We start from the raw sequence: 23,323 nt of genomic DNA, 5'->3' as shown, positions 1-23,323 counted from the left end.
CTCTTTTGGTGCTGTGTTTGTATGGAAAGGTCACATGTTCTGTGCAATTCTTAATGGCTCATGGGTGTGAGCAGTTAGTGTCAGGTGACAATATGAAGGCTTTTATTCATAAATACCCTCAACACGTTTTGTAGTGACTTCTAATGTAGAATGAGGTGGGAATACTGCAGGGTGGAATTGAGAGGGGCAAAATTTGAGGGTAAGTGAGACAGAGATGTTCAGTAAATTCTATGAGAAATGTATCTGGGCTGTTGGTCTTTTATAGGGCAGTTATTTACTAGCAGCAGAGGGATGGCTGTTTTTACCTCCACACAGATGTTGTGCTCAGAATTTTCCAATTAAATAGTATGGTTTGGTGATTTGTTTAGGAATTTAGCCACATATATTGTTCTGCCAATATTTATTAGATTGGGTAGACTGATAAGCCTTTTTGTGGAGTCTGTTGAGTTAGTTCTTTGCTATAATAATCATGACTCATCTTTAAGATGCAGTATTGCCACCAACTGTGCTGTAACCCACCTGTTTTGCTGTGATTTATGGGTATGTATTATTTTGGATGACAGCTTATTTTGTACTGCAAATAGTGTGCCTGTTAGGGTACTGGCTGCTATATCAGGTTCTTGTGAGGCAAGAACCGGCACCCATTTTCTCTGGGTCATGATGCTTTGCATATATATTTATTTATTATTTGTTTACTTGTTAAGTAAACTGGTCATGGGAACCTTATCAGTCACAACCTGATTAGGTTCGTGGGTAGGGTAGATTTTGAATGGCTCTTGTAGGTGTAGATCTAAAAGTAATTTTATTTGGACTTTATATTAGTACTGTTTTGCATATTTAGAAGGTTATTGGCCTTTGGTTGCATAGGGAAGGAGTGAATACATCTGGCATATTTGTTATTATTATATGTATATCTGAGTGAATGCTAAAGTTTAGGTTAGATCTAGTGGGTTTTTATGTTAACCTGGTCTTGAGTAAGTTAAAATTAAAATCACCAGTACTGAACAAGTTTTCAATTTTAAGCCTGGACTGATAATTTTGAAAATATTTTTCCCTTCTACCAATGCTCACTACAGGGGGAGATACACACCTGAATTTTAATACCACATTATCTGCTTTAATTACATCAGTGCCAAATACAAGGGAAGATACGCACCTGAATTTTAATACCAAATTGCCTGGTTTGTGGATGTCTGTGTTTAATTCAAGGGGAGATGTATACCTAAATTGTAGCATCATATTATGTGATTTCTATTTATCAATGCTTAATACAAGGGGAGATCACATAGACATCGTAATATAACATTATCTTGCTTCTATGTATTAGCACTAAATACAAGGGGAGAATGTACACCTGAATTTTAATACCACAATATTTGGTTTCTGTTTATTAATGTTCAGTACAAGGGGAAATTCACACCTGAATTTTAATAACACATTATCTCGTTTGTGTGCATAAATGTTCTGTATGAGGGGAGATGCACAACCAAAAGTTAATATCACATTTTTTGGTTTATCTATATCAGTGCTTAATACAGAAAGTTAATATCACATTTTTTGGTTTATCTATATCAGTGCTTAATACAAGGGGAAATGCACACCTGAATTTTAATACCAAATTATATTGTTTATGCCTATCAGAGCTCAGCACCAAGAAAGAGATGCAAACCTGAATTTTAATATCATATCATCTGGTACATCTCAATCTCTTAACACAAGAAAGCTCGACAAAACCAAAGATAATGGGGGCAAAGGTCCAAAAATATGAACAAAGTTTAAATATTGATCATATAAACTTACAAAGTTGGTAGAATATTTTTTTTTGTGTTTCCATGAATTTCCTGAAGGATATGAAGTCTGAAACTTAAATGCCTGTCATTACTTATTGATTTCAGCCTTTAATGGTTTACCAGAAAAAACACACGTTTTATGAAGAAGTGACCAAAAAATGAGACAAAAATCTGGATATTCTGTGGAAACCTGAACAGCTGAGAGCTATGTCTGGTTTCCATATATCTGTACCAAGGTTTGTTTATATAAATGTTCAGTATAAGTGGAAAACGCACCTCAATGTTAATACAATATTATCTGTTTTCCATTTATCAGTACAGAGTACAGGGGGAGATATCTACATGAATTTTAATACCACATTATCTGATTTGTTTATATAAATGTTCAGTTCAAGGTAAGATGCACACCTGAATGTTAATACCATATTTTTTGGTTTCTGTATATAAATATTCAATACAAGGGGAAATGTACACCTGAGCTTTAATATCACATTATCTGGTTTGTGTAAATAAACGTTCTGCCGAGAGGGAGATGCACACCTGAATTTTTATACCACATTATATGGTTTGTGTATATAAACATTATGCACACAGGGAGATTCACACGTGAATGTGAACACCACATTATCTGATGCCTGTATATCAGCACTCATTACAAGGGGAGGTACACACCTGAATGTTAATACCAGATTATCTGATGTCTACATATAAGCATTCAACACTTATTCCAAGGGGAAGTACACACCTAAATGTTAATAGCACGTTATCTTATGTCTGTATATCAGTACCGGGCACTTATTTCAAGGGGAGATACACACCTGAATGTTAATACCACATTATCTGATATCTGTATATGAGCACTCAGCACTTATTACAAGGGGTGGTACACACCTGAATGTTAATACCACATTATCTGATGTCTGTATATCAGCACTCAGCACTTATTTCAGCACTCAGCACTTATTACAAAGGAGGTACACCTGAATGTTAATACCACATTATCTGATGTCTGTACATCAGCACTTCGAAGTGGATGTACACACCTGAATGTTAATACCATACCCTTTTGCTTGCATACATAACGCTCACTGGAGCTTTACTACTGAGTGGCAGGGTTGTTTTTTTGCATTTACTGCTTACATTCCATTGGAAGAAATTAGCAAAAACTGTTTTTCATATCTGCTTTTAACAAATATCATACTTTGACAAGTAATACACTTAGATATACTGCTACTCAGCTGGGCTTGATAATGCCTCACAGAGCTATTTCAGTTTTCAGACTTCCAAAGTGCTTATCCAGCATCAGATATATACACACATAAAACTAAAATCACTTATAATGTCTCGACAGTGTTATTAAGTGTAGAAACAATATAACTGCACTTACTCAATCTTCTGTATTTTACAGTGTGGGCTCTTCAGGGCCTCAAACAAGTGTGCTGCCCCTGTAGCTCCAATTGTATTGTAGGATAAGCTATAGCAAATGGAAAAGTCAAAGTTAACCCCATCTACATGATCTATGCTTTAACATGTGCTATTGTTAACTTTAAATGATAGCCTAGACAGCAATAATTTAGCAAAGAGCAATAACATATGTAACAGAAGTTTCTCTTTTAAGTGAGTTATCCTACATATATTTGTTTGCAGAATTTCAGATTTCTAAAAAGCAGAGAAGTGATTAATACTTATTTCAGCCCATATACCAGGCAAAAACAAAGTTTTCAGTTCCTGAAACCTCACATCTGAAAGTAAATGAATATAAAAATGAGACAAAAAAATTAAGGTGATGCGAAAGATCAATGCACACACACACACACACACACACACACACACACACACACACACACACACACACACACACACACACACACACACACACAAAACTCAATTCCCAAACATTTTTCTCAGACAATTTTGTCTTTGTACAATAGCCTGTGGTTACTATATCTGACCCCAGTACTGTAGAATCTTTGTCACAATGGCCAACTCCTAATCATTTTCACTGAGAATTTTGTCTTTGTATAATAGCATGTGGCCATTACATCTGACCCTAATCCTGCAGTAGATTTGCCATAAGGGACTACTCCCAAACATTTTTACTGAGAATTTTGCCTTTTTACAATAGCCTGTGGTCACTTCATCTGACCCCAGTACTGCAGTAGATTTGCCATAAGGGACAACTCAAACATTTCCACTGACAATTTTCTCTTTGTACAAACAGCCTGTGATCACTACATCGAAACCCAATACTGTAGAAGCTTTAACACAATTGCCAACTTCCAAACATTTTCACTGAGGATTTTGTTTCTACAATAGCCTGTGGTCACTACATCTGCTCCCTATACTGCAGAAGCTTTGCCACAAGAGCCAGCTTCCAAAAATTGTCACTGAGAAATTTTATCTTTGTACAATGTGAGCAAATTTAACTTGATGAACCTTGCTGTGTATTAATTTCATCTAGTCAAATATGTGCCTGCCTGTGACAGAAATTAGTTTTTAACACCCCCGCACAGTTCTCCTTGCAATCTAAGAACCACTTTCTAAGCTGGCCACTATATTTTCTCTAGACCAATGGATTATACTCTATATGCCAGCTACTTAGTCTTCTTGGCTGACAGGTTTCTGCATTCAGTAAATGAGGGAAAACCTGTTCTGCTTTGTACCTGTTTAATAACTGCTTTGTATTGGCTATTCACTGATTACTCTGTTATAATTTGATTTGAGGAGGATACCTGAGCAAAAATACCACCACAGGTATAATGTATGACTGTCTCAGTGATTATCTCCCAATCTATACACCTGATATCTCACACATCCACTTAAACAGCATGCCTATAAAACAACACACAGCCATCCCAAGTTTAACACAGAAGTGTTCATTACTAACCTATCATTTAACTGGAACTTCCTAAAAATCCTCCCCGTAGATGATGATAGAAATGAAATCAACACAACTTTCCTGAATATCCTAAACAGCTTTGCACTTCCTAGAAGAAGAGACTAAAAACAAATAATGCAATTTGGCCATCCAAAAAGAGTAGAATGCTAATGCAGGATGAAGAAAACGCATGGAAAAATGGCAAAAATATAGAACACCTCACTATCTTGAAAACATCAGAATGCTTCATAATTATACTAAAAAGCAATTAATGAAGGCAAAAAAATATATAATAACTTTTGGAATAACAGTAAACATACCACTAAAAAAATCCTGTACAACCATTAAAGAAATCTTTCATCCCAGCCATAAATTCAACTCTTACCCTCCACCAATAACTCATCATTCAACTCTTATTTCATAGATAGTATAACATCATTAACCAAGGATTCCTAAACATCTAATTCTAACCCAGTCCAGCAGCCACATATCCTCTTTTACATTCAAATCTTTTTCCACATCCTATATAAAACTGCTCTTAAAAAAACTCATACCAGTCTCTACTTCAGCTGATGGCCTACAAAGCAAGTACCTAAAAATAGCAGCCAGTAGCATTGCCTACCCTGTCTCAGTCCTTATAAATAGGTCAGTCCAAGAATCCCACATTCCCTGTCTCTGGAAAAAGTCACACATTATCGCTCTGCACAAAGGAGGAAATTCAACAGACATTACTAACTTTAGATCTATAGAAATCTTATCTCCCCTCACCAAAATACTTGAAAATATATTCAAAAACAGCTGCTAAACTATCTCCTGCAGGAAGTACCCCCCACACACAACATGGTGTCCATCCTTCCCATAGTACTAACACTGCACTTCTAACCTATATAGATGCTGTTACTAAAGCTAGGGATAATGGCAAGCTAGTCTCTTCCTTAGTTCTACACTTGTATAAAACCTTTGACATAGTTTGCCACAGCAAACTTCTACATTAAATGTCTTCATTAGGTCTTCTCTCAGCTCACACTTCTATGGTTCAAAAGCTACCTATCCCATAGGTATCAGTCAGCAAAATGGCACTCTGCTGTCTTTCCATACCTCCCAGTAACTATCAGAGTACCAAAAGGCTCTATCCTTGGTCCCCTCCTCTTTAACATTCTCACCAACTGCCTCCACACATTCACACAACAGGCCTCCTAATACAGTACACAGATGACTTCAAACTCATTTGCACATCTGATGACCTGACACTCCTTCAAAAAATTATCCATGAAGCTTTAAAAGCAAGTGAAACATGGCTTTGCAACTAATAACTCACGCTCAACCATAAAAAACGCAAACTACTATTGTTTCCCCAAATCCCTCTCATATGAAAAACAAAATTTAAAGGCCTCTCTCTTGACAATACTTCACTTGTTATAGAAAATTATTACGGATGATAGTGGATGATAATCTTAAATTCAACTCGCATATACAAAAATTGCATAAGAAAAACTCAAAAATAGGGATGCTTTATAGCGCCAAAACTTTCTCAGTGATGCATCGAAAGCTATACTTGTCACTTTTTATCTCCCCCCTACAATCCTTTATGGTGCTGCCATCCTTACTAACCCCCAGGCATCACAAAAATCAACACATGAATAATGCTATAACAAAGATGCCGAATTTGCAGCAAAGACCCCTTTCAGAACCCACCACTGAATATCACTAAACAGCCTAAATTGGTTAGAACTACCCCATAAACTAACATACACACAGCTTCTTACCACCTAGAAAATTTATTCAGAATCCATCTGCTTGTCCAGTGCTAAATAACATTCTACACAACCATGTTCCTAGTCAGTCATTACAATCCAGTGACCAACTGCTCTTTGTACACAAACATGTCATATCTGCTGGGCATTGTCTGTACTCGTACAATGTTGCTAAGGCTAGGAACGCCTTATTTTTATCCATCATGTCAGTACCCTCCCTCTCATTCTTGAACTTCATGCTTCTTAAGACAGACGTGGTGAACTTCATGACACCCATGTAGATGGACAATACAGTTACAACTGCTGAATCCTACACAAATGCACTCTATAAGCACTTACAGGAGTGCATGGATCGTGCTATCCCAAACAGAACCAAGACGCTATCCTCTAAAAAAGGAAGCCAATCTGGTGGTCCCCTGCCATAAGCAAACTGTACAACAGAAGGAAGAAACTGTTGCAAAAGAGAGTAAAATCCCATGACTGGAGGAGCTCCCTGGTTAGCCTCAGTAAGAAGCTGAGATCCCTTATAAGATCCTCCAAAGCTAGCTACGAAAACAAAATTGCCACTATTTCCAAGGACAACCACAAAACATTCTATAGCTATGTCAAGAATCTCAATGGCAACACCCAAATCTGCTCTGAGTTACAGCACAAAGGCATGAAAATTACAGAACCAACTGATATTGCCAACATCCTGGCAGATAGGTTCAGTGCTAACTTTAACCCCCTTTCACTCCCTAAAGGGCCCATATCTATACAGGAAGAATGCAGAGTCCCTGTAATCACAACAACGCAGGTAAAAGCTGCACTCTCTAAAGCCAAAAACACAGCATCCGTGGGACCGGACAACATCCCAGGCTGCATTTTACACGAACTTTAGAATGAACTGGCTCCCCACTTAAGCACCATGTTCAATAATAGCCTCGCATCAGGCTTTGTGACCACTTCTTTACTTCTATCAATTTCTCTCCCCTGGCTTTCTCTCTAAGCATACCAAAATCCCACTTTTCTTTCACTTTGTATTGAAATCCCTGTTTGTATTATACAAACTTACCTCTAATTTCTCTATAAGATGGCTAAAATTTCTCTAACTATTAAGTCATTGTCATATAACTTATCTATTCTTAACTAATGTTTTCATATTATGTCTTGGTTGGTGTAATTCTTTAAACTGTATTTGTATTTTAAATAATGTTTCATGGCTGTAAAATTATTATTCTTAAAATGTTTGGTAATACTTTGGAGCTTTTTTCTCCGGGTTTTTGCTGAAAATGGGTTCCTACCCAGTTGGACTTTCCCGGTAATTAAATGTCAATAAATAAATAAATAAAATAATATATATGTATATACATATAAATGCACGCATACACACATGCATGGACACACAACACACGCAAACACGCGCACACACACACACACACACACACACACACACACGCATATATATATATATATATATATATATATATATATATATATATATATATATATATATATATATATATATATATATATATATATATATCTATATATATATGGGAGTGGTAAAAATAATAAACACTCCCAAATATGTCTTTATCTTTATGGTGGACTCAAGTGAACAAAACAGATGGTTGACAGATATGCGATATTGACAGTCCCTGTGATGTTGGAGTTAGTATATATATATATATATATATATATATATATATATATATATATATATATATATATATATATATATAAACATTAGCTGGGTGTGTGGGTGTGTGGGGGGCAGCCTCTCACATGCGTAGTGGAGGGAGGCTTGCCTCATGCAAAGAAATTTGTTTACATGTTCTGAGATGTTCCTTGGTGCATGTGTAATAATGTATCATTTGCATTATTGACATTCCGTTGTGGACATTAATGAAATTGATATTTGGGTATTTTGATCATGTCACATGAGTCCGGAGCTAGACAAAGGAAGGTATCAGAGACAGAATTTATGACCACACCCTGGCATGACATATGTTAGTGTGTATTTACAAGGTTTACTAAGATGGATATGCTAGTTTTTCCTTAATTTATGGTGCACTGTTAGTCATATCAATAAAAATATATGCACTAATGGTGGGGAATAAGTCATTTCATGAATCAGGCAAACTGTTCTGTCATACATGGATTCAGTAATTGAAACTATTAATCTGACATAACAAAGAACAGTTAACTTATGAAAATGAAGCTGAGACTGATAGTCAAGATACAGATATACCTCTCAACTGTCCAGATTTTTGGAGAATATACAGATTTTTGACTTATATTTTTGATTTGTTCCTCATATAATTTGTGGTTTTCTGCCAAATCATTGATTATTGCAGTCACTAAATAATGACATACATTTGAGTTTCAGATGTCATATTGTTCAGAAAATGCATGCTAACACAAATCCAATTATTTTAACAACTTTTTTTAAATTTACAAGAGCAATATTTAAAATGTGTTGCTATTTTTGAGCCTTTGTCCCACCATTATTTTACTCATTGTCCAGAGGTTGACAGGAATGGATACAGAGTCTTCCCAACTTTATAAGTTACAAAAAAGTCCGATAAAATCTTTAAAAATACCAAACAATGGAAAACTAGCCATAAGGACAAAACATATTTTAAAATGTATTAAGGGATGAGAAGGAATACACAAATAGAAACAAGTACAAAAAGAGTGTAAACCCAGTATGGCTTGTAAACAGTTTGGGAAAAATACAAAAGAAGTCACAGCAGACCAGAAGGTGAACGCTGGAGCATGTGGTTCATCAACACGCACTACTTCACTAAATAATTTTTTTTTAGAGGCATCTCTTTCTAGAGCTCCACTACACAGATCCCTGTGATTGGCTATCACTCAACAGCACAACCTTCAACAGTGTCCGCAGGCAGTTTCCCACCAATCATGTGGGCGAAGTAGGATGATTAGCAACACATACAGGTAGAGTGAAAAAAAGTGCAATTGGAACCACAGGGAGCATTAGAGTGGGAAGACAATTTGGACAAAATCCTACAATAGTTAATATGATCAACAAAGGTGCAGAACACAAAGATTTCGGCACAGACAATATCTTATATGGCATTCAAAATAATAAATATTTATAACAGCTCAATCTACTACAAAATGTTGATATTTGCTAAAGTTATCAGCCTGCATTTCCATCATGAGTCCAGTTTTGCAAATGCAATTTTTCTTATCTGTACCAAACACTCAAAATACGATTTCTAAACTTCCTTACAAGTACATCCATTGGCAATCATATCTATTAAGACATTTATGGCAGGAAATGCAATTCTGAATTCTGGATTTGAAATCAGCTTCAAGCAGGATTTGAAAAAAGAATATTACCACTGCCATTCCTCAGATAGGGCACTGAATAACAATGTAGAAAACTGACAGCAAGATGTTGAGGATGACTATATTTTTAATATAAAAAGGATGGCTGAAATTGTATTAACAATACATTTTTCAGTGTCTGTTTTATCCTATCCAAAGTCATGGGAGCCACAACCTATCCTGGTATTCAGTACTCAGTAGATATATATGTCAAGCCCAGGACAGACACTTACACACACATGTATGCATGCGGACACACACACATGCATGCACGCACACACACACACACACACACACACACACACACACACACACACACACACACACACACACACACACACATACACACACACACACACACACACACACACACACACACACACACACACACACACACACACACACGCACACACACGCACACTCACACAACAGCTACAGCTGTCACAGATGCTTGTAAACTCACCATTACATGTATCTGGTATGCATTTGAACAGGGACCTTATTAAAAACCCACATAAAGAGAATGTGTTTAAACTTTGCAAAGAAGGCAGCCCAGAAAGCAGAGAAACAAGGACTGTGAGGTAGCAATACTATGTGTTGCGACATTGTAGCAACCTATTAATTTTTAGTATTTACTCAAAAATCCAAATTGTTGTTAGGAAATGTGCCAACATGAAGAACTGTTTGACTTGCTGGCATTTAGCGCAGACTATGAGCTGTTAACAAGCTGATTCTTATAGTCCAGTGTTTGATTCCCTTTGCCATCTCTGTGGCTATGAACAAGTCACTTTAACTAGACAGTCCTCAGAGGAAGCTGGGCAGGCTATTCTGTGTGGCATGCTGAAATACTTGCCAATTAACTCTCTATGGACATTTCTTCATTTAACGTAGTGTCTGCAAGTATGCAAGTCTAATGAAAATGTATGCTTGGAGGCAAAAGAGACATTCCACATTATTTAAAAGCATCATTAGACTCTGCATTATTAGTGTTCACAATGAAGTTTCATGAAATGATCGCATTGAAAACGTGTTTCAAAAATGTTCATAAAAATAAGTATACATGATTAGTTTGTATCTTGTGTGGTGATTGCCCCCTTCTATTTAGTCAGCTTTTACTACAATAAGTGATAATCAATATCTCACAATAAAGAATATTTTGGCAAGCTCAGTAAAGTAGTTCTGAATTTTCAGAACCGTCTCCTTTTAGGTGACAAACTGGATTTTGTATTCTCTTTTTTTTCCATCAGATGCACAATTAACATTCCATTTACTGCATTTTTTATGCTTCATTACCTGCTAATTCTCATTTGATAATATGAATATTTTTGTAGATGATATAAGAACATTGCCTTTTTAAAGAGCTGCTAAGAGTCAAAAGTTTGCCAATGTGAAATGAGTATCATACTTAAGTTAGTAACACATATGAAGCCTGAAGCTCTCTACATTTAGCCTTTTTGCTAGCTCTTATGCATTTGCTGTAAAACTGATGTTTCCTTACTCACAGCAAGTACGTCTTGACATTACAGCTGTAAATTTGTTTATACTACCACAGCTTGAGGAAAAACGTGAAATGTCTGTGGGAAAGCATCGCTGTTACCCCAAAAGTAAGGACATATAACCTTACCCCAACAGTAAGGACATATAACTAGGACTTAAACTATTCAGTTATTTTTATGGGTGAAGTCTCTGCATGATGAGTTACATAACGAATAAGATATGTATTAAGCACTGAATACTACTAGCAGTCCGAACAAAGGACAACACAGTAAACGGATACTTAGTTCCAATGGGAAAAGCCAGAGTAGGGAGAAGGGCTACACTAGAGTGCTTGACCATTGGGGCAAAGGTAGGCTACACAGCTGTGCAATGTAGTATAACAGATCTGCACATTATGCACCTCTGACACAAGGCCTATTGGCCATCACATAGACCACTCTAAGGCAACATGACAGAGTACCAACCCTGCTTATTGTCTAAAGTGGAGAAAAATGTGATATGCAGCAAAGTAGGAAATGGGGACAAGAAGAAGGAGAGGGAATCACACAAGTGCAACCACAAGGTATGAAAGGAGGGAAAGAGGACATTAACGTTTTTGCAGGGAGAGATCCCTTTTAATATATAAAAAATAAGGATCAGTGTGGAAAGTGGTGAGGTAAGATTGTGAGAGGGATAGTGGGAAAAATTCAGGCAGTACAGGTAGTACAGGCAGACAGACAGACATTAATGCACATAGGCAGGGGAGAAAGACAGGGAATGAACACGGATATACAGAGAGTGGGAAACTGGTCATGGGGAGGCTTGGACAAGTAAGTAGGAATGGTAAGTGACACATACGTGAGGGAAAACACCAGAATGGGGATAGGGATAGAAGAGTGTTCCAGACTGGGCTAGTAAACAACAAACCCAGACATCACATGCCTGGATGCTCATGATTAGTGGCTGGTTGTTCCTACAGTAGCCAGCTGGGTGGAACCTGCCTGTCAGATGACTTCAGAAGCCATGTTTGAAAGTGCTACACATTTCTGAGATGGACATCCAGTTACTGCTGTACCTCAGGCACTGCTAGCCTTTGCCCTGATGTCAGGTAACCAGGACAGACCTCTATGACCCACTATGAGAAGGGAATTCTTTACGGCGACCTGGAAAGAGGACATGGAGGGTACCAGAAACCCTCCAGGTCACCTCCAACAAGTGAACCATCATTACCTCCCCTAAGAAACAGTCCCAATGACCACTGATGGCATCCACCTTCACCAAGGGAACCATTACCCCACCTAAGAGACAGTCCCAATGACCAATGATGACCTCCTCCTCTACATGGGAACCATCATTACCCACTGAGAAATAGTCCTTATGATCACTGATGACCTCCACCTAGGGAACCATCATTTTCGCAATGAGAGACAGCCCCTATGGCCACTGATGACCTCGCGCCATCTGTTTTTTTCCAGCACTGACTGAGACAAACATGACCTCATCACACTTCTGAATCTCATAGCGCAAGAAATATGGACAAAGCCAAAAATAATGGGGGGGGGGGGCAAAGGACATTCTGCAAAAATTTGGAAAGTTGAGAGTTATGGATCTCACCGTCTCCTTACCTTCTCTTCTGTTATAACTGAAATTGCAAAAAGATGATGCAATGGAGAAATGATTGACACACATGCTAGCAATCTACCATAGTTTCACACTGGACTGACATTGATAGCATACACACCACACTGACAAGAGTCTCTTTTACCTTCTATGACATCCAGTCATATGAATTCCCTTCCATTTCCTCCACGTTTGTAAAACAGAATGTACTCCTAAATAAATGTATAAACTGGATAAGATGTCTGAATAATATTTTTAGACTAAAACCTTAAAAATGACTGCTATATATATGTCTGTATATTTTTGCATACTGTCTGTCTCCTACTTTCAAAGCACCTCAGGGTGGTACTATGTCAGGTTAGTGAACACTATCCACAACAGGTGATGTCAGTGACAACAGTCATCATCCTGACTAGCTCATGTCAGACATCCAAGTTTTTGCAATGGCTCATCCTACTGCTCTTGTAGATACTCCTGGAAGTCATCGTACAGGAACAGCAATCTTGTATTCCCTGGTATACTATGCTGGAGTTCTGCAGTCCACTGCACCATGAAGTAACCGTGCTCACCCAGTCAGATCAAATCATTAATGGTAGTTCTGCATACACAGATGCATATTTTAGATTGCATGTTTTACACATCCCCATAGTGCAGCATCATAGGTTCTTAGGTTGTTGCTAGGCTAACACTCCAGGGGACACTTCAGGAGCCTAGACCATATTTTTCAATTGCCCCAAAGCACCATAGTTAACAAATAAAGGCTGACAGAATCAAACCCTGTACCATAAAATATTGGTAAATAGCCTTAATCCAATGTGCTAAATGCACGTCATGGTGGTATGGGCATAGATATGCCATATACGTGAGCATACTGGTGACATGCTAAAAGGTCAGCATGATATGCAGGTTTACAACCAACTTGTCTGGGTAGCACAATTGCTATGGTAGGAATTAAAAACAGAGTTAGAAGTAGCCTGTTTAGCATAAATGCCATGCTAATGGAACTTTGTTAGTGCAACGTGAAGCAGCAGTTTCATCTTCTACAATGTTAGTCAGCGTAACAGAGGAATTTTAACAGAGATCCTATAGTTTTGCAACTTTGAGTTAAGAAAAGAGGAATAGTAGTTACAAAGAAGTGCCCCTGATAAAAGTACATCAACAAGAATGACAAATTATGTGGAAGATGTCAATCACACTGAGACATATTGTGATGTATATGTCAGTGGATGTATTGTGATGTATACGTCAGTGGATGTATAGGACACTGGCATTACACTGTACCATCTGCCTGTGGCTTTTAGTGGATCACTGTGTACAAAGGAAACATTTTAAAGATTATGCATCATAGTGGTTTTAGTCCTAAATCATCAAGTCAAGGTATAGCTACAGTCTATAATGTGGGAAGACGAGCCTGTGGATAGTACTAACAGTGGCTGACATATATGGGTGTGGGAGCCTGTGGCCTTTGCTGCAGTACAGAAATGTGGAGTGGTGGGGAGGCTGGAGAAAGCATCACGTATAGCACATAAATGATTAAAGTAGATGAGAGGTTGCCATAACTATAGTTCAGGGGTGTCCAACCTTTTCAGTTGCAAGGGCCGCATTGAGTCAACAGAAATGGTCTCGGGGTCGCATGTAAAATATATCATTGCAAACGGCAAGTGAGGACAAAAAAAAAAAACAAAGGGTCTGAAACTGAGAGCAAAAAAAAAAAACAAAAAAAAAACAGGTCTCTCACGTAGATTGAAGAGCAAAAGACCCCAGGTACACACGGACTAATACAAATTAAACTAAAGGATTCTGTGATAGGCTAGCTGTCTGCACACACAAACTCTAAGTTACTTAACTAGGCAGTCCCATACACTTTCTATTGTCAGTCACATAGCAGCTTTATATTTAACTAATGTTATAATAATATGAGTTCACATACAACAACATATCTCATTAGTTTCTTCGAAACTTGCTCAGAGACATAAAGGGTGTGTAGTTAGAATAGTGACCATTCACTCATCCAGTCACATAGCAGACTAATAGTCATATGATTTCACTGACAACACAGTGTGTATGAACAGAGTTTGTAACATCACCACCGTAGAAGTCTGCTTATTGCTATAATTATAATAAATACATTTGCAACATTAATAAAGGAACGCCTGGAAAAATCAAATGATGCTGGTGATACTCTGCTATATGCAACAGCTTTGTAACATTTAGCACTGCAATACACACACACACACACACACACACACACACACACACACACACACACACACACACACACACACACACACCAAAGCAAATCTTGATTATTTATTGTTCTTGTGCTTCTGTTATTTAGTAAAATACACATTTCTTGATTTGGTATCCTTCCACATTATCCTGACCCCATATAAAATTAACACAAGTTTGTAGGTACATAACATTTTCAGAAACATTTGATCCTTCCTTGAAACAGGTCTAGGCATCCTTGTAGATTAGAGCAGTGTTGTGCCTTACAGTTACTAGTTAACACTAAGACTAATCTAACGACTTACCTGTTACTGCAGGAGATGTGTAGTGTAGTCAGTGTATATAAATAAAATAAATATTACAATCCCCCTTGCTCTCAGTTCTTTCTTCGCCACGATCACAATGCTCTTCCTTCACCTGTTGATCATGAATATATCACGTGATTTAAAAACGGTGTTTTGGCACATGCGCATACGAAAGAAGCTTTGCATAATAAAAAAAGTGAAACAAGTAATGTGGTGCATGCGCATAAACGTTAAAAGGACGCGAAAAAAAAAAAAGCTAATTTCTACTTTAAGGGGTCTTAACGGGGGGGCCGCATGGAAGAGCTCTGAGGGCCGCATGCGGCCCGCGGGCCGTGGGTTGGACACACATGCTATAGTTATCTGTCAACATAATACACACACACACACACACACACACACACACACACACTCTGATATATTCTGCCCACTGGAGTACATGTACCACCATGGCCGCTTCAGGGAAGCAACATCTGGAAAATTTCACTGCCCAAAACAATGAAGCACTACTGCAGCCCCTCCACACATATAGTGTGTGCTTCCAAGGAAGGGCACTGTAGACAAGCAGTATCAGAACCATGTCTGTAAAGAATTCTACAGGATGTGAATGTTGTGGGCAGCCATACTAGATTCACGCAGCAGGTGTAATGGAGAGTTACTGATATTGTGGTCCTTGCAAAAGAGAAGACAGAGAACATTGCAACATAGAGATCTACCACAAGGTGGCAGACTAGCGATACAGAAGATTTTCACTGCTAACTAAGGGGTGTGGCATCTGGCATCTTATATACAAGTGTGGGTTAGGTGACGAAGCTGGACTGAATCAAACTAATAGTTTCTGGCCCAGTACAACACAGCACACTCCAGAGGATTTAAAAAGAAAGAGGCGAGGGAACTGAACTCAGCCTACTTACTAATTTCCACTACAGAAAAACACAATTACATTGCAGTGTGCTTAAAAGAAAAGACTGACCAAGGCCCACCTGCATATATCTTTCCCTGCACCTGTAGTTCGTAACTGCAGCAACCTGCACAACTTTAACCTTCCTCAGTATGTTGCCATTGACATCAAATGCTGCGTTGTAAACACTGTGCTATTTTTAAAAGATGTGATGTTTCCTGAATATATTTTATTCTGGCTACTGTAAATTACAAAGCAATAACCATTACACACAAACACACCGTAAACCCACCACATGAATGAAGAGGTCATTGCCAACATTCTGTGCATTCATGTATACAAAATAATGTTTGTAAATCTGCAGTTGTCGTTCTATAACTACATTGCAAATATCTGTGAATTCAAAAAATTTGCTGCAAATCTGCATTTCACTTTCTCTGTTTGTTCATAGGTTCATAGGTTGATACTAGGCTGTCTGCCCTAGGGCATTTATAAGCCTAGCCAGAGTATGTTTGGCTTTCGCCACCCTTTTAGATTAGTTGACTGTGCCTCTGTATAGTAGGTCACAGAAGGTAGCCCTTTTTAGGTTAGTTTACTGTACCTCTGTCAAGCAGCGACACAGAAGAGATCCCAGGGGTAAACTTATGATCTCCCATCCATTTGTCAAGATTTCTCTTGAAGAGCATCAGTGAGGGGCTCTGCCTGACATGGATTGGGATTTTGTTCCAGAGTGAGGGGCGCCTCTGGGATACGAATCTGTCCCTCCAGCATGTCCTATTTATTTCTGTGCTGAGGTTCAGGTCCCTGGAGCGTGTAGCTCTAAGGGATTTAGATTTCCTGAGGTGAAGCATGTCCATTAATTCTGGGTTGGACATGGCTTTATACGTCAGACACAGATCGCCTCTGAGTAGGCAGTACGCAACTGAGTAGAGCTGGAGTTTCTTTAGCCGAACTGCATAGGGCATCAGTTTGAGCCCCTTGATCCTCTTGGTGAGATACTTTTGGGGTCTTTCCAGTTGCTGAAAGTGTCGGGTAAGGTACACCCCAAATGGGGCATTGTACTCAATTATGGGCCTGATAAGTGATGAGTAGAGGGGCACAATGACCTCTCTTGATCTAGATGTGAACCCTTTCATGATAAGGTGGGCTATATAGAAGGTCTTTCTAACCATTTGGCAACGTGATTGTCAAAGGAGAGATTGCTATCTACTTGGGTCCCCAAGTCCCTAATTACTTCTTCTGTACTTAATGGATTACCACCTATGTGGTAATTTGTGGGCACTTTGTTTTTTCCAAAGGGGATGACTATGCACTTTTTGGCATTTAGCTTTAGGCCATGGCTCTGGCACCAGTTATCTGTCTCTGTGAGACCCTTTTGGAGGATGCTTGTGTCAGTCAGAGAGTCGATTATAGCACCCAGTTTGCAGTCATCTGCGAACTTGGTCATCCATAGTCCACCCATGTTAGCCTGTACCTCAGAGAAATATATACCGAACAAGAGAGGTCCCAGGACTGAGCCTTGTGGGACACCACTTGTAACTGGTTTAGAGTCTGACATGGCACCTGCTATTCTGACCATGTGGGTTCTATCCCTGAGCCAGTTTGCAACCCATCTTGTGACATAGGGGTTGATATTTAAGCTGGTGAGCTTATTTATGATGCCCGAGTGGGGTATTGTGTCAAAGGCCTTTGCGAGGTCCAGGTAGGCTGTGTGGACTACCTTCCCTTCATCTATGGCTTTGGTAACTGTTTCAAAGAAGTTGACCAGGTTCAAGAGGCAAGATCTGCCCTTAACGAAGCCAAATTGGGTAGGATCCAGTGTCTGGAGGTTCCCAATGTCTTTGTTTATGATTTCCATGATGATACATTCCATAACTTTGCAGACCAGGCTAGTCAGGCTTATAGGGCAATAGTTTCCTGGGTCTGTTGTGGCACCACCTTTGTGGAGTGGGACCACTGTTGCTGTACACCATTTCTTGGGAACATATCCTGTAGTAAGGCTGAGACTGAACAGTGACTTTATATGATGGTTTAGTTCTTCTTGGAGCTCATGCAAGACGCAGCCCGGGACACCATCTGGTCCCATTGATGCTGTGTTTTTTGCTTTGGAGAGGGCAGCTCTCACCTGTGCATCTGTGATCTCAGGAAGGCTACACTCCGTTGGGATAGACATTTGCTCTTTTGGGGAGGAAGGGGGGGAGAAGTTTGCACTGAACCTTTCTGCCAGGATGTTAGCAATGTTTGTGGGTTCAGTGAATTTTTTGTCATTTTGCACTAAGTCAGAGCATATCTGGGAGTTGCCTCCCAGGTTTCTGACATAACTAAAGAAGGCCTTGTGATTATCTTTAGTGTCTTGTGCAATTTTTCTTTCAAAGCTGGCCTTAGAAGATGTTATGAGGGATCGTAGTTTCTTGCTAGTACTGATCAGTGACGCCTTCCCTTTTTGGGATTTTGGTCTGTCATGTTGTAGCTTTCTCCTTCTGTTGTATAGCCTATTTATGGCAGGGGTCCACCAGACAGGTTTCCTGCCTTTGGAGGAGTGAGTCTTGGTTTTAGTTGGGATAGCATGCTCCATGCATTCCTGTAGGTGTCCATAGAATGCTTTTGTAAAGGATTCTGCATTTTGGGCCATATTGTCCACTGGCCTGGGGGCTTTGAAGGATTCCATCTCAGTTTTGAGAAGTGGGAAGTTTGCTTTTGAGAAGTTCTTCACCATGGTTTCCTTGGCTAGGGGTGGGGATGGAATATGGATGTCCAGTGAGATTTGTTTATGGTCTGATCTTATCAATGAGGGGTATACCTCTGGTGTGGAACACAGAGACCCCATGTTGGTGATGACCAGATCCAGTATGATTTCCCCTCTTGTGGGAGTGGTATCCAGTTGTTCCATAGCATTTGAGTTTTTAAATTCTAGGAACCGTTGGGCGAGGGTGTTTGGGCTTGAGTAGTTTTCCCAATCGATGTTTGGGTAGTTGAAGTCACCCAATATAATAGTGTTTGGAGAGACCTTCATATTCTCCAGTGTTCTCAGGAAAGTCGAGTGAGGTTCCTGTGTTTGGGAGGGTGGTCTATAGCAGGCTACAAACTGAAAGGCAATTTTGCCCACTGTAAGTTGCACATGGATGGTCTCCAAAGCTTTGTGCAGTGTCACTAGCCTGGAGGTGTGGGTATCTTTGATAAATATGGATACTCCCCTTCCTTTTGTGGTTAGGTCTGAGTTTTGGGGCCGGAAAGCATGGTATGAAGTATAGCCTGTAGTGTTGGGGTGCTCTCAGGAGCCTTGAACCAGGTTTCTGTTACTGCACAGATATCGATATTCTCCATACTGAGGAGAGTCTCGAGTGCGTGCATCTTGAGGTTTAGACTTCTGGCGTTGAGCAGCATTACCCATAGTTTTTTTTTCTTTGTGTTGTCTATGGGGGTGGTTTTGTCTTTTGAGCCTTGCCTAAAAAAGGCACTATGGGGGAGGCAAGAGCCTTAGCCAGTATTCAAAAACCCAGGGGTGACATGTGCAAGCCATCCCTAGCGAAGCAACGTGGCTTGTCGAACATGTCATCCCAGGCTGACAGACACTGGATCCTCTTTGAATGACACCAATACTTTAGCCAATTGTTAAAATTTATCATTTTGTCTTTATACTGTGGCATCATTCTTGGTGAGGGTAAAATGCTACTCAAGGTCAGGGTCATACTGGCCTGGATACATGATCAAAGAGCTCCTGTACGTCTTTTTTCATGTAGTCAAGGGAGGTATGTCTCAGGTCATTCACACCAGCATGGACAATGATGGAGTTATACTTGTACTTGCTTTGGAGTGACCCGAGTGCTTGTGTTATGTGGCAGATCCTGGCACCCGACAGGCAGCTTACAGTGACCTTCTCCTTGTTCAGCCTGGTGAGTGGGACGTCAGTGTGTCTGACAATAGAGTCACCTATTACAAGTGTATTAGGTGTGTCGTTTAGCCTTAAGGGCTGTGACTGTGTGGCACACTGACTTTGTGAGCTATGTGCTACATGGATATTGTTTTGTGGTAGGTGTTGCTTGGATGTCTGCTTTGGAGGTCTCTGCTGCTTAGGCAGATTTTTATTTAGAGCCTCAGAGTATGTTTTTGTGTGTTTATGTGTTCGGTTTGCTGATGCGATAGGTCTATGTGAGACTGGATTTGTGGTGTGTGTGGTTACCTTCTCCTCCTGACAGGCTGTGCCAGTACTGGGTTGAGAGAGCTTAGCCTCCAGTTTAGCTATATAGTTGCATCTCTCACATATATTTGAGCTTAGTGGGAGGAGGAGTGGGTGGTCTGTATACATAAGGCAGTTGTAACATTGCCTCAAGATTCCCAGATTCACCAGCTGGACTGGAGAGTAAACTTGAAACTGTCCTTTGGACATGCCTGAATAATATAGGGAACTACTTATTGACTGATCAAAGAGAACCAATAGGGAGCAAGTGCTTTGAAGGAGTATAAGAGGATGTAGTGCTTTAGTTTGTGTTTACCTATAAGATTACTTATACAAGCAAGTGCACGGCTTTAGAATGAGAATAGAGTGCTTAATTTGAGATTTAGAGCAGTTCTAAGGGAAAAAGTGAAGAGTAGACTTTGTGGAGCCGGGAATAGTTTAATCTTGTTTAAGCGGCGGTGCCTGACCTGCTCTGTGTGCAAGACCGTGCTAAAAGAGGGTTGCAGGGTTTTAAGAGATAGAGATCAAGGAGTTTAGAATTGACCCAAAATGGCCAATAAAACTACAGCTTCTAGGCAGTAACCATTCCTACAGGGACAGGCAGGCTGTTCAGTGTTAACCACTGCCACTGGTGAACACAGAGACTTCCCTTTAGTCCAAGCAAGCACTGGCCTCCAAGAAACTTACAAACAAATTTGTATTGTAAATATTTTGCTTTTCAAATTATTGTGAACTTTCTGAATATTTGATGTAGGGATCTATTGCTCTTATGGTCGTAGGTAATGGCTAAAAATATTTTCTGGTGACTAGCGCATCTGCTTGGCAAGTGTCAATAAATAAATAAATAAATGAGTAAGTATGTAGGCATATGTGTGTGAGAAGACTATAGAGTTTGCATGTTTCTGCTTTGATAGATATCTAGAATCTTCTTCCCCTTCGAGTCATCTGCACATATCTTCCCTTCTTACATCTTTGCCAATTGTCACTCCCACTTCTCTTTGCAGCTTCTTTATACTATGCTAACAGTTTGTGTGTTTCCTGATACTGTGTTAACAGTTTTCTATTTGTAGTCCCAGCTTCATAAACTGTTGTCTGGCCACTGGCCTTTTACATGGAGTTCAATGCCCTGTATATATTATGTTCCTCTAAGTCTGCTGCTTCTCGTATAGCTACCACTAGCCTATGACCTCTCATGATATTTTTCTATATTATTTTATGTACAAAACGGACTATACTCTATTATGATGTATATATTGTACATTATTTTTTGAATATTTGTATGCTTTCTCTGATATTTTTGAACTTTGTATCATGTATGCTTAGTCTAGATACAATCTGCTCATTTGTATATTTTTCCATCTTATTTATCTTTATTTCTGTTTTTTCTATTGAGCTTTTTTCTTCGGGTCTATGCTGAAAAAGGGCTATTGTCCAGTCAGACTAACCCAGGCAACAAATGTCAATAAATAAATAATTAAACACAATAACTAACTAAATAAATTAATTAATAAATAAATACATGTCCAGCATAAGAGAGCATAAGGATGATGTCAGTAATGCACTTGTGACCGACAAATGATGGTAACACGCAAGCGGCATAGACTAATGACATGGGAGGCACCACTGCATCCCTAAAGCGGAAGGGGGTCAACAACATGCACCATAACAGCAGCCTTTGTAGAGGTACAACCAGAGTGCACAGCCTAACTAGGGAAAGAAAGAGAGCTTCTACCTGAGAGTCCCACATATTATAGCCAGTGACTCTGGCACATCAGCATCTAAAAATGTGTACCACATCAGAGGCCTTGTGGGTGACATAGTTCTGTAAAGTCCAATATAGTCTCCCTGTCTACACATTAATGGTCCATGATTTGATGGCCACTCAGGTGTTGCAAATTCAGGTGCTGCCTGTGCAGCTTCCTCTCTATGGTTGACAGTCACTGACCACACTGGGGGCACTGGCTCCATGGGTGGCCATTAAAAGGCCACTGAGCTACAAGAGCTGCTGCTGCTGCTGCAGACATTGTTCCTGTTATGTGTACTATGATTCCCAGTATAAAAAATGGGTATGCACTGCAGTGCCATGCAGCTCTTTTATTTGTTTCTGATTTGGTCCACCATTTTGGGTTTCTTTGTTTGGATGCTCAAAGTGATTAATTTGCAAAGAGTTCCTCATTTCCATGCCATTATGTAATCATTGGTATGAGATGCATATCATGTTGTTTTGAGCCTTGTGTCTCTGAATCACCCACAACCTGCCCATTGCTGCTAACCATGCCAATTTGTGTTCCGCAATGCACTAATCACCTATAGATCTTAGCCTTATAATATAATAGATACATATGCTTCATGCCTGCTGAGCAAGTGTGGCATACAGCATTCATTTTTGAATGTGAAAAGGACTTTAAAATAGAGAATATATCAGCAATCAAAGAATGGAAGATTGCAAGTGACAATCAAGCATTTTGTCTATGACAGGTATGTGTGAAAGAAATGACACACTTCATGTAAACATACTAGTGATGTTAATTACCTCAACTGCACAGGAAGAAAGACAAGGGGATAAATACACTTGAATTTTAATGCCTCAGTTTGTAGCGTCATCATCTAGCGCTCATATTAGGTTTACAAAGGTGTGGAATAGTCAGTTCTTACCTTAACTGTTAGCAGAACAAATTAACTAAAACATATTCCCTGGGATTCAATAAGCCATTTTTTCCATGCAGGAATATTGTAGCAACTCCTGCACGAAATATGGCCACGGAGTGATCCAGTAAACAAGGGTGGGAGCGTGCACAAGCCTGCTAGTGCTATTCTTGCACAGACACCACTGATTTATGCTAATTACCTCATTTGC

The 23,323-nt window shown here is 39.3% G+C and overlaps 1 protein-coding gene across 1 annotated transcript in view; it reads right to left on the bottom strand.

The window, feature by feature from the left end:
• The window catches only part of LOC122795024 (ribonuclease inhibitor-like), a 553,493-nt gene that overhangs the window by 133,860 nt on the left and 396,310 nt on the right, over positions 1-23,323 (bottom strand). The window contains exon 11 of the mRNA XM_044063606.1: positions 3,178-3,264. Coding sequence (XP_043919541.1) covers positions 3,178-3,264 — 87 coding nt within the window. The remainder of the gene's footprint in view (positions 1-3,177; positions 3,265-23,323) is intronic.

Source organism: Protopterus annectens, chromosome 2.part1 (assembly GCF_019279795.1).
Source record: "Protopterus annectens isolate FY-2018-M chromosome 2.part1, PAN1.0, whole genome shotgun sequence".
In the NCBI taxonomy this organism is placed as follows: Eukaryota; Metazoa; Chordata; order Ceratodontiformes; family Protopteridae; genus Protopterus; species Protopterus annectens.
Note: the sequence above shows the minus strand (reverse complement) of the source record. Positions and strands in the feature narration are given on the sequence as shown.